The sequence below is a fragment of the Psittacula echo genome (genome assembly GCF_963264785.1).
Source record: "Psittacula echo genome assembly, chromosome: 1".
Classification (NCBI taxonomy): domain Eukaryota; kingdom Metazoa; phylum Chordata; class Aves; order Psittaciformes; family Psittacidae; genus Psittacula; species Psittacula echo.
Window position 1 is genome coordinate 162,268,343 of NC_137735.1, and position 15,138 is coordinate 162,283,480.

At 44.9% G+C, this 15,138-nt stretch overlaps 1 protein-coding gene across 1 annotated transcript in view; it reads left to right on the forward strand.

Moving 5' to 3' along the window:
• The window catches only part of PLXNA4 (plexin A4), a gene marked incomplete at both ends in the record, with an annotated part of 435,010 nt that overhangs the window by 11,517 nt on the left and 408,355 nt on the right, over positions 1-15,138 (forward strand). Inside the window, one exon of the mRNA XM_080614763.1 lies at positions 9,188-9,370. Within this exon, the coding sequence (XP_080470889.1) occupies positions 9,188-9,370 (183 nt within the window). The remainder of the gene's footprint in view (positions 1-9,187; positions 9,371-15,138) is intronic.

Here is a 15,138-nt window from a genome sequence, read left to right on the forward strand (position 1 = left end):
TAGCCTCTGGGAATGGTCTGAGGTGCATCTCTATTTTATATTACAACACACACACAACATGAGGTTTATTCTCCCCCCCCCCAAGCATGTTCCTCTATTTATCCAATTTGCATGGAAACATGGGTCCCCATTATACCAGGTAGGATAATACAGATGTTGGAAGCACCAATCTCGAAGACTGGCTGGTGTGAAGATGGAGGTGAGAAAGGCTGTTGTACCTCGAGAGACATGTTCATATCTCATCTGACTATGTTTCTGCCCCAAACACTCCCAGCCTGGCATCTGCATGACTGTGCTAGTCTGGGATATGATTTTGCTATAACTTTGCTTGAGAGGCATTTTGTTAGCAGTGGCGCAGTCTTTGGGTAGCATAACAGCTTTGGGACCAAACGCGGTGTTAGCAGAGGCAGCATGGACCTGGCTAGATGGATATGTCCGAATTCAGGATGGAGCTGGTGATCTGGGCATCCTGCACACAGTTACCTTCAAACCGGCCTTCTCTTCAGCCCTACTTTGTTGCACAGATAGATGTAAGTGCGTGGATGAATGTGGCTTGCCAAAATGCAGACCTTCATTGCATCTTTCTCCTGCAGATTACACAATACATAGGACTTAATATCTTCCATGTGCCACCAGCACCCAGTTGCTTCAATTTGGAGCTAGTAAACATTGCCCCCAATGTTTTCTACTTTAGGGTATGGATTCTAATATTTATAATTTTTAAAGAAGTACTTGAAACTCAGGAGAGGGATGTCACTAAATGATAGCACCGCAAGAAGACCAAGAGACCTCTGTTTCCTTCTTGCAGCATTGGAGCTGGCATTGCTGATAGAGCATGTGGGTGACATTAGATCAGTAGGAACAACATTGTATTTTCTCTGTTTCAATGTCATTACCCCATCATTGTCAGTGATCCAGAATATAACAGGATTTGTTCAGCTGATTTATCCTGTAAACAAGTGATATTAGCCAGGCTTGTATTTAGACAAACAGAGAGAGTGGGAGAGGCAGAGTGAGGGAGCGTGCAGAAGGGAGTAATAAACACGTACTCCTGCTAATGAGGGAATGACCCAGCACTTATCAGTGGGTTGGGGCTATTGGTTGAGATCCTGAGCCAAGAAACACAGGGCTGTAATTATGGTGTTCCTGCTTCTGAGGGCTGGCTGCAGCCTTCCACTTGCACAGTCCCACTTTCAGATGCGGGAGAGTCCTGAGCTTAATGGCCTGAGTGAATTTATACTAGCCTGACACAAGTGTTCTGAATTCCTTAAGTACCAAGATCTGCACAAATAGAGGCAGCAAGTGGGGGATTTTATTATTCAGGGCTCAACTGCTTTAGTTTGTTGTTTAAATTGATAACCAGGGCTTCTTTAAATTCATTTTCTATGAGATGATAGGACCAGACACAATTCAGTCCTCCCTGATACAGATGTAAGGCACAATACCCTGTTATTTAATGACCAGGCCAGGGATTCTCATACCCAGCCAAGCTCTCTCAATTTCCCCATGCTGAAGAGCAACAGCACATCCATGTCATTCATTATAACACTTAACTTACCTTCACAGGACCACGGTGAAGCTTAATTAATGCTTTTAGGAGGCCCTGGGATGTCCAAGTGAAGGTGTTGCTTGCATGCAAAGCAGCGTTGTTGTTTCATTTATATAGTGCTGTTGGCGTGTGTGGCACTTTGCAGCCCAAATGGTAATTTTGCCTGTGTAACAAAATAATAATTATAGTAATTGTGATTCAATGGAGAATCTCTGGTGGTGCCAGCACAGGGGAAGCAGCTGGACTCTATGCGGCAAGGTGCTGATGTGCGTCACTGCAATAGGAATAAGGGGGTGTCTGGCAGCTGCCAGAAATGCTCCAAAAATGCTGCTTTAACCGTTCTGCTGCCAGCAAGTGTTGGGAAATAACGGGCCAGGCATGTTATCTGTGAAAGGGAGGGCAGGTCAGCAAAAGAAGGCTCCTGCATCCTTCAGTGTTGCATGCAGCAGTGGCAATGATATTGTTGTGGAGACCTCAGGAGAGCCCTGCAGTGTGGCTGTTGTGTCATAGAATGATTTGGATTGGAAAGGACCATAAGATCACCCAGTTCCAACCTCTGCCACGGGTGGGGACACCTTCCACTAGAGCAGCTTGCTCCAAGCCCCTGTGTCCAACCTGGCCTTGAACACTGCCAGGGATGGGGCAGCCACAGCTTCTCTGGGTACCCTGTGCCAGCGCCTCAGCACCCTCACAGGGAAGAGCTTCTGCCTTATATCTAACCTGAACTTTCCCTCACCCACTTTCTGCTGAGCAAAAGGCCTGAAGACTAAAGAAACCTGTTGATCCCTGTAAGAAAGGCAGCCTCCTCTTTGGGAAATTGCCCATTTTACAACATGGAAGTACATGGTATAGACTGTTGGGAAGCCTTATACTCACAGTATAGCAGGAACATAAATGCAGGCATAAAAACTTTGTACTACATTAAGATTCTGGAAACTTGACACTAATACTTGAACTGATGCTTAAACTGCAGACCTAAACCCCAAACACCTGTACCAGTTCTACTCAATTTGGATAACTTTACCCTCTGGTCTTGCATTCCTGGATTACGTTTGTATTAAAACCTCTTAGCATAGTGAGTGCAATTTCCCTGTAATTGGTAAAGTTACTGTAACTGCACTGTCATTTGTATATGGTGACATGTAATTGCATGGTAACCAGTGCTGTGGTTGCACAAGTGAAAAGCGGTGTGCAATTATAATGTATTTCCAAATGCCGGCTCTTTATCCAGCTCCCATTATATCACAGAGCACCCTAGGGAAATAGTGCTGGGTATTTTTGTATGTAATTAGACTGCAGGCTAACCCCTGAAGAGTGGGTGGTTGGTGGTCTGAGCTATCTTTGGTTGGTGGCCCAGGGTTCCCATCTTTTTGTCCATGAAATTTCTCTGTGGCTTTGGTTTGCAGATGACAAAGGTCTACAGCCACTGATGCTCATTGGGAAGCCAGCAGCCTTTTCCTGACCCATTGTCAGGAATGTGTGTGATCCGGAGGGCAGTAAGAGACATCACATGATGGGAATGACGTGGCATGAGTTGAAATTTGGAGAGGCTGTCTCCGTCATGCACTAGGACTTCATGGATAGACACAACCAACAGGCTGAAATGGGACGGTTCTGATGAAGCTCACAGCACAAACCATGGGTAGAACGTCAGATGAACCAAGTCTCTTCTGGCTCAGAAGCAGCATGGCCAGAACCAGAGATACTGCAGGAAGTCAGAGGCAGAGTCAGTCCAACATGAGGAAGGCAATGTACTAATGCCAGGGGTAGGGCAAACCAGCATTGAAACCGAAGTTCACCAAGCATTGAAGCCAATGCTGATACCATAAAGAGGACATGCACAGGCAAAGAGAAGCACAAGCCTTGGGTACCATACTGCTGCTGCTGGAGGTTAGAGACCTGTGGTTTGCAGGGAGATGGTTTCCATCATTTGCAGCCCCAGTGGGTAGAGATTTATGGTTCACCCTGCAGCAGGTTTTCCAGACCCTAAATTTCCTTGTACCTCTTCAGGTACTGTGAAGTTCCTGGTGATAGGCTATTCTAAGGCTTTCATGTCTCTAGATTTCTAAATACCCTATTTAGTAGGATACGTGTTCACTCTCACCCTCAGTCCTTGCATTCAAGAAGGAAAGATCTTAAAGTCAGGTGATGGAAAAGACCTTGGATATCTCCTTGCAAAGGCTCAGATGCATATTACTGTTGATTTCTATTGCTGGCAGCACAGACAGCTATAATGTATATGTTCCCTCCATTGCCTGCCGTAGCCAAGCCTGAGATAACCAGAGTGTGAAGCCAAGTACCTGCCATCGTATGAAGACAGGGCTGTTAGGTATTAGCAGTAAATCAAAGGCAGGACTTGGCTGTTGGGACAGCCTTTATCCCCAGTGAGACTGTGGAATTGCTTTGGAGCCTGCTGAGATATGTGGAAAAAGGCCCCTGTGCTTTGATTGAGGAGGAAGATTTCACTGGAGTGAAAGCAAGGAGGGACGAGGGATGGACAATCCTTCATTGAAACTTTTCCAGAAATATGGATTAGGATGTATTTGATTATGAGGGGCTGTTTCAGAGGCAAATAGCAAAAGCAGATGTTTAAGTGACAATTGCAGTTTATTATGAGCAATGTTTGCACTGACCCCCTAATATCTGGTGCTTCAGGCATTTGCGCAACACTGAAGTGCTCGCTTTGGCTGGGGAATAGAATGAGGACAGGTTAGGAGGTGCTGTAATCAGAGCTCTAACCCTTCTGCTGAGTTTGGGGGCTTCTGGGGGCTCAGCACATCCCATGGGGACTGAGCCAACACCAGCCTTGTAAAACCATCCTCTCCAGGAGGGCTCGGCTGTGTTAATTATCTATTTGATAGGCTTCATCCTGGAGAAGGCAAATACCTGCTAGAATCCTCCTGTAAATTAGGCCCATTCTTCTGCACATCCTTCCTATCTCAGTGGTGAATGTGACGCTCGGCTACGGTGTCACAGCTGTGATGAACCCTCTGGTTGCTGATGCTGGGATTGGTGGCAGGAGCAGACCAGAGCCTCTCACCAGCTGGTTTTCCCCCCTGCACATCAGTCCAAGATGGGGAGGCAGCTGGCAGGACTCATGAGGGCATTTATGCCCAGACAGCTGCCAACCATCTCACATGAAGGTATTTTGGTTATGTAGAGCACCTTATAAACTTATGTTTAGCAGCATTCCCGGGGCAGAAGAGTGGTGAAGAATATCCCCTCTCTTGCAGGTGGGATGTTGAACTGATTGATGCCAATCCAGCATCTCATCCGAAAGACCTCCCCTTCCCTTCTGCGTTACCTACAGACTGCGCCGTGAATTTCTGGGTTAGATTTTGACTGCTCAGGGTGTTAGAATTGCTGATCCTATTCCTGCCTCCTTAGATCTTCCCTTTGCCCCCCCCGCTGATATCCCAGCTGCTGCAAGCACAGTGAATTCACATCCTCACCTCCACTTTCATTCTGGAAAGTCGCTAACATAAAATTGCCAAGCAGAGAAGCTCCAGAGAGTTTAGCGTGGCTGCTTTATATTGCTGCTAGGAATGTCTGGAATTGAAAATAAACCTGTGCTTGCAACTCCTGACCCTTTCATCATAAATCCAAACTTCCTTATGTGTTTCTCTTCACTGAAGAAGATGACTGTGTTTCTGCCCTTCCAAAGTCGCGTCTGCAGCTGAGAGCCGCGAGCTGCACAGAAGCCGGGTGATGTTTATTCGTAGGGTTTTGCTTGCTGGCGTCTCTTTGCAGATGATCCCCAGAGGAAATGTTATATGTTAAGTGAAAATAGTTTTCATGTGGTGTGTGGCTTGCTGGCCCTGCTCCTGTTCTTGGCGGATGGTTGTGTACGTTGCAAACCACAACCCGGCAACTGCTTCTCCAGCACTCACGTAGCAGCATGTGAGTGAACATCATGGCCTTATCTGCCCTCATGCACCACTTGGTGAGCCTCAGAGGTTAGGGTGTGCTATGATGGTCCTAGATCTCATGTAAACTGTGTCCTGTAAGAGAAAGTGGTGCTTGGATCACGTTTGGAAGGAACCTTAAAGCTCATCCAGTTCCAGCCCCCTGCCACGGGCAGGGACGCCTTCCACTAGAGCAGGTTGCTCCAAGCCCCTGTGTCCAACCTGGCCTTGAACACTGCCAGGGATGGGGCAGCCACAGCTTCTCTGGGCACCCTGGGCCAGCGCCTCAGCACCCTCACAGGGAAGAATTTCTTCCTTTTATCTAATCTCTATCTCCCCTCTTTCAGTTTAAAGTCATTCCCCCTTATCCTATCAGTACAGGCCCTACTAAAAAGCATGTCCCCATCTTTCTCGTAAGCCCTTCTTATAAAGATGTTAATTGCAAATAATCTCAGGGAAATAAGATGAAATAAATGGGCTTAAATTTACTTTTAAATTTCGTTTATGGGGGAAAACCCATAATAATTTAAACCTGCCTGCTAATGGTAGGCCTGGGTTCAGCTGGAGCTGAGCCCAACCTAATAGAGGAGTAACTAACCTGTGGCAATTGGATTAATTAAGTCTTGATAGGTTGAAGGTGTGCTGCAGATCAGGCACAGGTTATTGTGCTTGGTGCTGGGATCTCTGGGTCTATATCTTCTCAGGGCTTTGCGAGTTTTGATACACATTAACAGCGATCATATCGTTTGGATAACGTCTTGGCTGTTGATAAAGTGGGTTACAGAGAGCTCAGAGCTGTATTGTGCAGCTCTTCAGGCTCAAACCTGCTTAAGGAGCAAACAGGAGTTTGTATCTTCCTGTGCACAACAGCACAGGCAACTCCTGCTTGAGATTTGAGGTCCTGGGTCATGCAGGAAGGCAGACCAGATTATTGCCTCAGTCCTTTCCGGTCTCCAACTACTTCAGCTGGAGTTTTGGCTGTGCTACACTAAGGAGGATACCTTGGAACTTGCCAGCTCTGCTTGATGGCTATTGTTTCAAGGCTTGTCAATGTAATTTCCTGTTTGAGATGAAGCTTCATACACTGCACCCTAGGTAAGGTGTCTGCTGCAGCTGTTGAGGTCTTCATTTTCTTGGTGGTGAAAAAAGCTGTTTTCCATTTCTTTTTTCCTTTAAAACCATGACAAAGTAGAACTTTTTTCTTTTCTTCCCTTGTCCTTCTTTCTGTCGTTTGTATAAGGTTTAGGGATTTCTTGCTTTCAGTTTAAAATGATAATTTTCTCAGCCTGACAGGCCATTAGTTCAAGTGAGACACATACAGTTTTATTATAGTTTTGAAATGCAAATCATGTTAATTTGAGAGCTTGAGAGTTTCTGGTCAAGCTAGGCCTGACTTCAAGACCTGGATTCTTCTCAGATCCTACATCCATAGGATAATTCAGGTTGGAAGGGGCCCCAAAAGGCCATATAATCGAGCTTTCTGTTCAAAGCACGATGTATCTTGATGTTAGATGCTTAACCTGGGTAAATCTGGAGTCCTTCTGCAATCAAATTGGCTTTATCAGAGAGTGATCCAGTGCATTATGTGTTTGGTTGGATGCCTTGTTCTCTGACATACCTTCTTTCCTCTGTTGATTATGGAGGTAGTTTAGGTGACCACTCTACACTACTTACTAAGCTTTCACCTGGCTAAAGCTAGATGAGATAGATCCCACCCCAGGTGATGTGTTGCTTCAAACACATTTGTATCTCCTGAGCAATCAAGCTGCGGTTATTCCGTCTTGACCTATGTAATGGAATCTGGTCATGTTCTCATTATCAGAAACACTCAGCATTTGCAAGCCATGCTGTCAGCAGGGGTGTCTTGCCTCTCTGAAGTGGGGCCATCACCTTGGGGGTACTAGACCTCATGTGAATTTGGCCTTTGAGTCTGGGATGCAGATTTATCTTAGGCTTTGTGCTGGCATTGTAAGGATGAGCAACACCCTGTCTGATGCTCATGGAGGTTGTTGATCCAATATGTAATTGCTCTTTGAGCTGGTGTTTTAGCTCTAAAAGGGCAGTTCACAAACACTAATGACTTGCAGGCCAGAGCTCAGGCTAGCTGTTCCTTACTAATGGCTGTTTGAATTCCTCATTGGTTTTATGTGTTTATAAATACCTTTAGGACATATTATTCTTCCATTCAGTAAAGCCGTTTGTAATTATTCTTTGTAATTGCTGGGTGAGGATAAAATGAATCAGCTATCAGGCTTTTACTGCTCGTGAACTCAAGTAAGGAGCAGTACATTTTCTAGCCATGCTTTCAGGAAGATGGGAGCTCAGACAAAAGAAAACTGTCATGGTCCTTTATCCCTGATATGTGAAAATTAGGCAACCTTCCTGTACAACTAATTATTGCCTTTCTAGGTCTTAGTCCAGCAAAGCATTATAAGTGGATGCTTAACTTCAAATCTGTGAGTGGCCCTAGTGAAGTTAATAAAGACTGACTTCTTTGGCAGTCATGTACTATGATATTTGGAGCTTTATTTGACTTACTCTATGGAGATCTTCACATTCATATAACCTGAGTTAGCCTCACCTACTGTCCAGATAGTGCCTTAAGGCAAAAGAATTGTCTGCATTCTTGTGCTGCTGCACTTCTGTAACTCTCTGAAGCCCAAAGAAGCACCCTCAGAGATAACTAGGCGCTATGTGCATTCATATACAAGGATCCCAGTGGAGCATCTGTCTGGTGACAAGCTTGTTGAGTTCAAATGCAATAGGTGTTGAAACTTAGGCAACAGTGTTAATGAACAGGGAGGGACATCTCTCTGGTTGTGAGGAGCTTGTGGGTATTCCAACAAAGGCTCAAAAACTCCCATAATAGCTGTGAAACCTTCCCTCCTCTCCAAAGAACTTCAGTGAATTACAGTACCACAGTAAGATGGATAAAAGTGGATAATCTCTATTTCATGGAGGAAAAATATAGACACCCAGGAGGATGAAGTGCTCAGGCCAAGCAGTGAAAGAAGGACCCAGGACTATATGATAAAACTAACCCCAGGAAATAGGGAGTGTGTGCAGTCACCATGTATACTGTTTAATCCTTAGCATGGTCTCTATTGCAGATTTGGCCTGGGCTGACCAGCTCTGCTCCAGACAAAGCCTGGACATGCCTTGGGAGACTGTAATGTCCGAAGTGTAGCACTGAGTGATGCTACAGAGTTTGGAGGTGGGAGAGGAGTAGTTATTTAGATTTCGTGGATATGAGTCTTACTGTTGGGCCTCAGGGCTAGCGGGCAGGGCAGGGTCTATTATTTGCCAGTGCAGACTTAACTCTGTGGTTTTTACTGTGGGTCCCATGGGAATGATGTGCATACTTCTTTTGACAGAACTAGTGACGTTTAAGATGTTTTTCAGCAGACTTTGTCTTTGACTGCTAAGTCTTGACTGGTAAAACTGACCGGTAAAGCAGTAGGAAAAAGGCTTAACATAATGTACCCTGCTAGGCTGTCATTCAAGAGAAGCAAGTTTCCTGTTCTCCCCCTGTCTGTAACTCATCATGCAAGTTTGGACAAGTTTTTTCCACCTCTCTATTTCTCCAGTCCTGCCTTTGTCATTGATTTGTCAGCCTGCCTAAATTATAGGCATATCATGCAATGATGTCCCTGCTTGGATGGATGCTTCCCAAATGGCTAAAGAGTAGTTGGCTTCATTTTATTACATTCTCTTTCTTTCTTTTCTTTTATAGCTGTTAACAATTGATGACAATTTCTGTGGCCTGGATATGAATGCCCCCTTGGGAGTGTCATCCATGGTGCGAGGGCTCCCTATTTTCACTGAGGATGGAGACAGAATGACATCAGTGATTGCCTACGTCTACAAGAACCACTCCCTGGCTTTTGTGGGCACCAAGAGTGGGAAGCTCAAGAAGGTAAGACCTATTGTGGCTCTTTAATTCAGATTTTCATGTTCTTATGGAAATTTGGAGTCTTGCATTGGGTGTGAACACAGTCTTACTGTGCATCACCTGTTTTGAGGGTAGAAAATGTTTCTGTTGGCAAAAATCTGCGTTTTGCCCTTGAGGGATAGAGTTGATGTGAGAAAGGAGAAAATCCTCCTTCCAAGTTGTTGTTCATCAGCAGTTGAATGTTTCTGAAGTCAAACCACAGCCCCAGCCCCAGCCAGACTTGATGCAGTTTACAGCCAACAGATTCTTTTTTGTGGTCAGACCATGTCTAACGAAGTAGTTGATCACAGGGTGTCTGTGCATGCTGAAGGAAAGCTGTGGGTGAAGATTGCTCAGCAACAGGATTCATACTCTGGAGATCTTTCTTCAGAGCAGTGTGACTGGGTTGTGATTCTGCCATGAGGCCAGCATGGGATTAGTGGTTGCTCTGTTTAGGTCAGGCTGGGTGCTTGTGCTGAAGGAAGAGTGTTTTCATCAAAAGAAAGCTGTGTCTTGAATGATAATGAGCTTTATGTTTATGGTTGATGCCACATAAACCCAAATGCATTAACGAGTGTATTTATGTTCCTCACTGTGTGTTCTCACTAAAAATATGCCTGTTGCATGGTTGTGGTTCTGTAGTTTGCCATGTAAGGCAATAGCGGAGAGGCTTGAGAGTTAGAAGCTGGGAATTATCTACCTGTGGCTTTCTCATGGCAAGGAGATATATTAAAAGTGACCTCCTTATGGTCATGATGGGCACTACCTTCATTTCAACCCATGTGTGCCAGTCTGACAGTGTTTGTTTGAATGCTCAGCCCAAGGGTGTTATATGTGCATGGAGATTGTAGCTTTGCCATAATAGAGATGGGTGAGAAGCTGTGATTGGAGGTTGGACAGAGCCTTTGGGGTTGGATATTGATTCCACTTTGAATTCCTTTGCAAATCAAAACTTCAAGGCTGGAAAGGGGAAGGTGCTATGAAAAGGTGAATGGTTTGTGTATAGGACGGACAAAGCAGACATGAGTGAGTTATTTGTTCATGGATGCTTAAGGAAGGTTCGAAGTATCTGATTTTGTTATGCTATCTGCTGCTTCATCTACAAGGAAAATCACAGTTGTATATTCAGATGCCCCTGTGCAAGGGGAACAGGATCCTGCCCATTGGCAATTGTCTCTGACTTTGTTCAACGAAGGAAAGAATGCTGATGCTTTTGAAAAGAGAATATTATCATTATTTTTCTCAACAGTCTATTCAGGCACGTGGAAAAGGAGCCAAATTGATTTTTTTTTTTTTTTTTAACAGTTGTAATAAAAATAATCTCCTCCCCTGACTAATTAGGTTTTGTTCCCCTGTCATCTCTGATATCATAATAAACTGTTTAGTTCTCCAGTCAGTCTCTTGAGGGGGAAGAATGGGGTAGCTGAGATTTGAATGGTAAATATCCAGAAGACCTAAACAGTTAAGAATGGCTGCTGCTTCCCTGCACTGCCAAGCTTTTGGGTTTTCTTTTGGCTTCAGGAGAAGCAAACTCAGACACAGCTCTGCCTTTGCAGGTCACGTTGCAGAATCCAAGATCTGATTCGTTTTAATAGGGGGAAAATAGAAAGTAAAGCTTTTAGTGCTTAACGGAGTGTGGGAGAGAGCGGGGACAGCCTTATAGGGTAAAGATTGGGAAGAGGGGAACTGAACAGGCTGATGTAATTTGAGAAAGCCTCATTTTATTCCCATTTTTCCTAATGTGCTAATATTCTGCCTGTGGTAGTTACTGCATCGGGTCTGTGTGTTGGAGCGGAGCTGGAGTCTTGGGCTGGGATTTTCCTCAGATGAATAAGTCTTCATCAGAGAGGCAGAATGCACAAGGAAATGGTGCTCCCCTGAAAACCAAGGTTGTTTTGGACCAGCTGATCCAGGCTCTGTGAAACTAAGTTCCTGCAAGTTCAGCCCCATCCTTGCTGTGACTTCTGCAATTACTGATTCTCCTCCACGTGCTTCCCTCTCCCAGGGCTCCTGAGGGTATCTGAGTTCAGGACACCAGCCTGTTTTCCCCTCTGGGTGCCAAAGGAGGCCAGTTTGTCCCTGAGGATTTTCAGTTGACACTCCTTGATCCCTGCCAAGACTTTATGGGTTTTTTTGAAGCTTTGTTTTCCATCTTGGCTCATCAATCAGGTGCTTTTGAGTAGGAAGCAATGGAAATACTACATTGTTATTGCAACTCTAGCATCATCCATTATGTTAGCACGAAGTTTGATTTATGTTTTTTAAAGCAAATGCCTGTGGGGAAATTGGAATAAGCTTTATAGGATGAAATGAGAGACTGTGTACCAATGGACAAAGCCCAGGAGATACCTTTTATTCTGCTTGCTGGGTCCTACCATGCATGGTACACACTGCTGGTGCAGCACAGCTACTCGGTCAAGCTACAGTGAAGTATTTCAGATAGCATGAAGAGAGGAGTTATGCGATTATCTCCAAGATAGCAGGAACTACTGAGTTGTTGGAAGACTCACTGCAAGTAATTACAAGGTGCTTTTGGAGGAACTTCCCTTCTTTTCCCTGCAGTTTGAGTCTTTTTCTGTGTGTGTATTTTTATATGGAAGTGGCAGACTGTATATCAGATTTTGATGTGTGCAATGCGTGAACACTCTGCAGAATACACACAGTCATAAAGCAATATCTGTTAGTTGATATACAAATGTCACATATGTCAAAGGAATTTATCCAGTGGCACACACAAGTGAAGTGAAATATTGTGCTTTATGGGACATACAATTAAAATGAAAACTAGCAGCGTATTGGGAATCTGCCCATGTAACCAAGACAACAAAGACAGAAAGAAAAGAGAAAACCAAGATAGAGATAGGGTAGGAAAAGAGTGAGTGAAACAGAACGACAAGGTTGGCCTCAGCTATTTCACTGCCCCAGGCAAAATACATTTTGCAACCCTCGCTTATTCACACAGCTACATGTGCAGACCAACAGGAAGGCACTGAATAATGTGCTGGATAAATATGCCCTCCAATTCTGCTTCCCTGTCCACAGCACAGCCAGAATGAAGACATAAATAGGATGAAAAAGCTGAGCTAGGGAAAATAAATAGTCCCCTTGTCCGTATGTTACGTATAGAAGGCAGTGCCCTTGAATTAAAGGTCTGATGAGGGCTGGTGGCATCTTGGGGATGGAGGAGGGTGGCCCAGGGATGAGTGGGTTCAGTTCTTTGTTCTGCCATAAACTTATGCTGTACCTTATTTTCTCTCCTGCAAAGGATGGGAAGGAAATATTTTGTTTGCTTAAAGCAGCACTGAAGCTTGTGAGGTGCGTGATCTAAACTAGACAAATGGGACGGAAAACCAGCTCCTGACCACTTTTGGGCATTAAAGATCCCACAGTGCTTTTTAGGGAGAAATATTTCATCTTGCAGCGCTTTTGATCACATCCCAATATCTGTAATTACCTCCTGTGTTGGTTGGCCTGTGGTGTTCCCTGCACTTCCATACCACATTGGTAAGCGTTGCCACAGCTTTAGTGTACTCCAGGATGCCTGGTGGGCTTCATTGGTAAAATCTGCTCCTGTGTATGATGGGAAATATACCTTGCCTTGGGGGAAAAAAACAAACAACAATGGCTGAAAATGATTTGACGTTCCAGTGAATCGTTAGTGATTGTTTTCAGGAGATATGGAAGCATCGCTTAAGTTTAACCAATATCTGTTTTGTTACTCTACAAACAGCACAGTAAACCATCAGGAAAGGGAGTTATTCCTGGGTATGTGCTTCCTGCAAACCACTTAGCTGTAAACCAGCCAGGTGCTGAATTCCACTGGCTCATTCCCTCTCATTATGTGCTTAGCTCTTCATTCTGGTGGCAAGAGAAAGCTGGAGATGAACCCACAGAGGTGCTTTGCACAAGGTTTTGTATGGTTGGTCTGGATTCCTCTTCTTGTATCTGGTCAAATTATGTGCCACTAATACCTGTCATCACTAAGGCAGCAAAGCAGTATTCAGTATTCCTTGTATTCCTTCTCATGGTGTTTAATTTATGGGTCATTGCTTTTACGCAGATGGTTTGCAGTCAAAGCAATACAACTTACCTGAGCTTATTCTGTGGGTAGCTGCAATTGGAGTTTACAAATGTCAGCCTAGGAATTGCATTTCTAACAAAGCAAAGCCCTTTGTCTATTTTGAAATGTTTATCTGCAAATGGAGTCATAGTAATTTACATCTATTTGAAACTTCCGCATAAGAAAGAATTTCTTCTTCTGCCAAAGTATTTCACTCAAAGCCTTCTCTATGCTAAATTCCTCACAGAGAAAGAAATTTGGCTTAAAACCCAATTCTTTCACTCTGTGGCCTGTATTTCAGCTTTCATAAAGTCCCATCAGTTTGAGGTCTTTGAAGGGCTTTGTAGATCTGCACTGCCATTTGTGGGGAAGGTTTTTCATTCAGATCAGAGAGCTGTGAAATCTGGCCAGCACTTCCCACCACTTACCACCTCTACTTAGTAGAACATTCTCAATACCAACCAGTTTCATGAACCAGCCTCTGGATTACCCTGAACCCTCAGGACCCTGCTTTCTTTGAATCCAGAGACAAAGCACCATAGGGAGACTTTTAGATGTAAGAGCTTGGATTTGCAATCCGCATTTGGCCCATCTTGTCATGTGTAGGGAAAGGCTGGCATTCTTGGATAGGTATTTGGATTGGAAAGTACATTCAGGTCTGAGCTCCTGCTGGTTTCTGGCCACATTGCTGTGACTACCCTGTCCCATCAGCCAGCTAACAGCTCTCCTGCTTGGGTGTTACAGTGCTATAGTGCTAGTTACAGCCCATCTGCCTTGAAGAAAGAATGAGAAGCTCTGACAGCTATTGAAGTAGTCAGCCTGTGCCTTGGAGAATCATATCATAGGATACTAGAATGGTTTGGGTTGGGAAGGGACCTTAAAGCTCATCCAGTTCCAACCCCCCGCTACAGGCAGGGACACCTTCCACTAGAGCAGGTTGCTCCAAGCCCCTGTGTCCAACCTGGCCTTGAACACTGCCAGGGATGGGGCAGCCACAGCTTCTCTGGGCACCCTGGGCCAGCGCCTCAGCACCCTCACAGGGAAGAGCTTCTGCCTAAGAGCTCATCTCAGTCTCCCCTCTGGCAGGTTAAAGCCATTCCCCTTGGCCTGTCCCTACAGGCTCTTGTAAAGGGTCCCTCTCCAGATTTCTTGTAGGTCCCCTTACAGTGTTGGAAGGCTGCTACGAGAGGCACCTTGCTCTACAGTAGTGTCAGGACTGCTTCAGCCTTGAAGTAACCTTGAAGAACATCCAAACCTGCAGCTCTATTATCGCTGTTGATTGCTATGATGAATCCTCTTGCTGCAGTCATTGCCACTTTACATATGGCATGAAATCCCTTTCCAGAGCAGGGTTCATCCTGTTTATCAGGAGAGAACAGCTGAATCCTGGTGGCATTGGCAGTATGTCGGGTCCTTCCACAAAACTAGTGTCTCTCAAGTGCCATGATTGGACAACAGAGGAATGAAATGGAGTTTTTCCATGCAGAAAAGTAGGGTAAATGGGTGCAAGAGATGGGCAGAGACCCACAGGTGATAGAGCTCTAGGCAGGTTGGTGGTACTATGATGTACCCACATGGAGAGAGGAATATCTTCCTTTTCTCCTCTGATACCTCACCTCCTATCCAAAGAGTTGGAGCTAATGAGGAAGCCCTGGATTCTCCACACACAAGATTGAAGTCTCATGGTAACTGC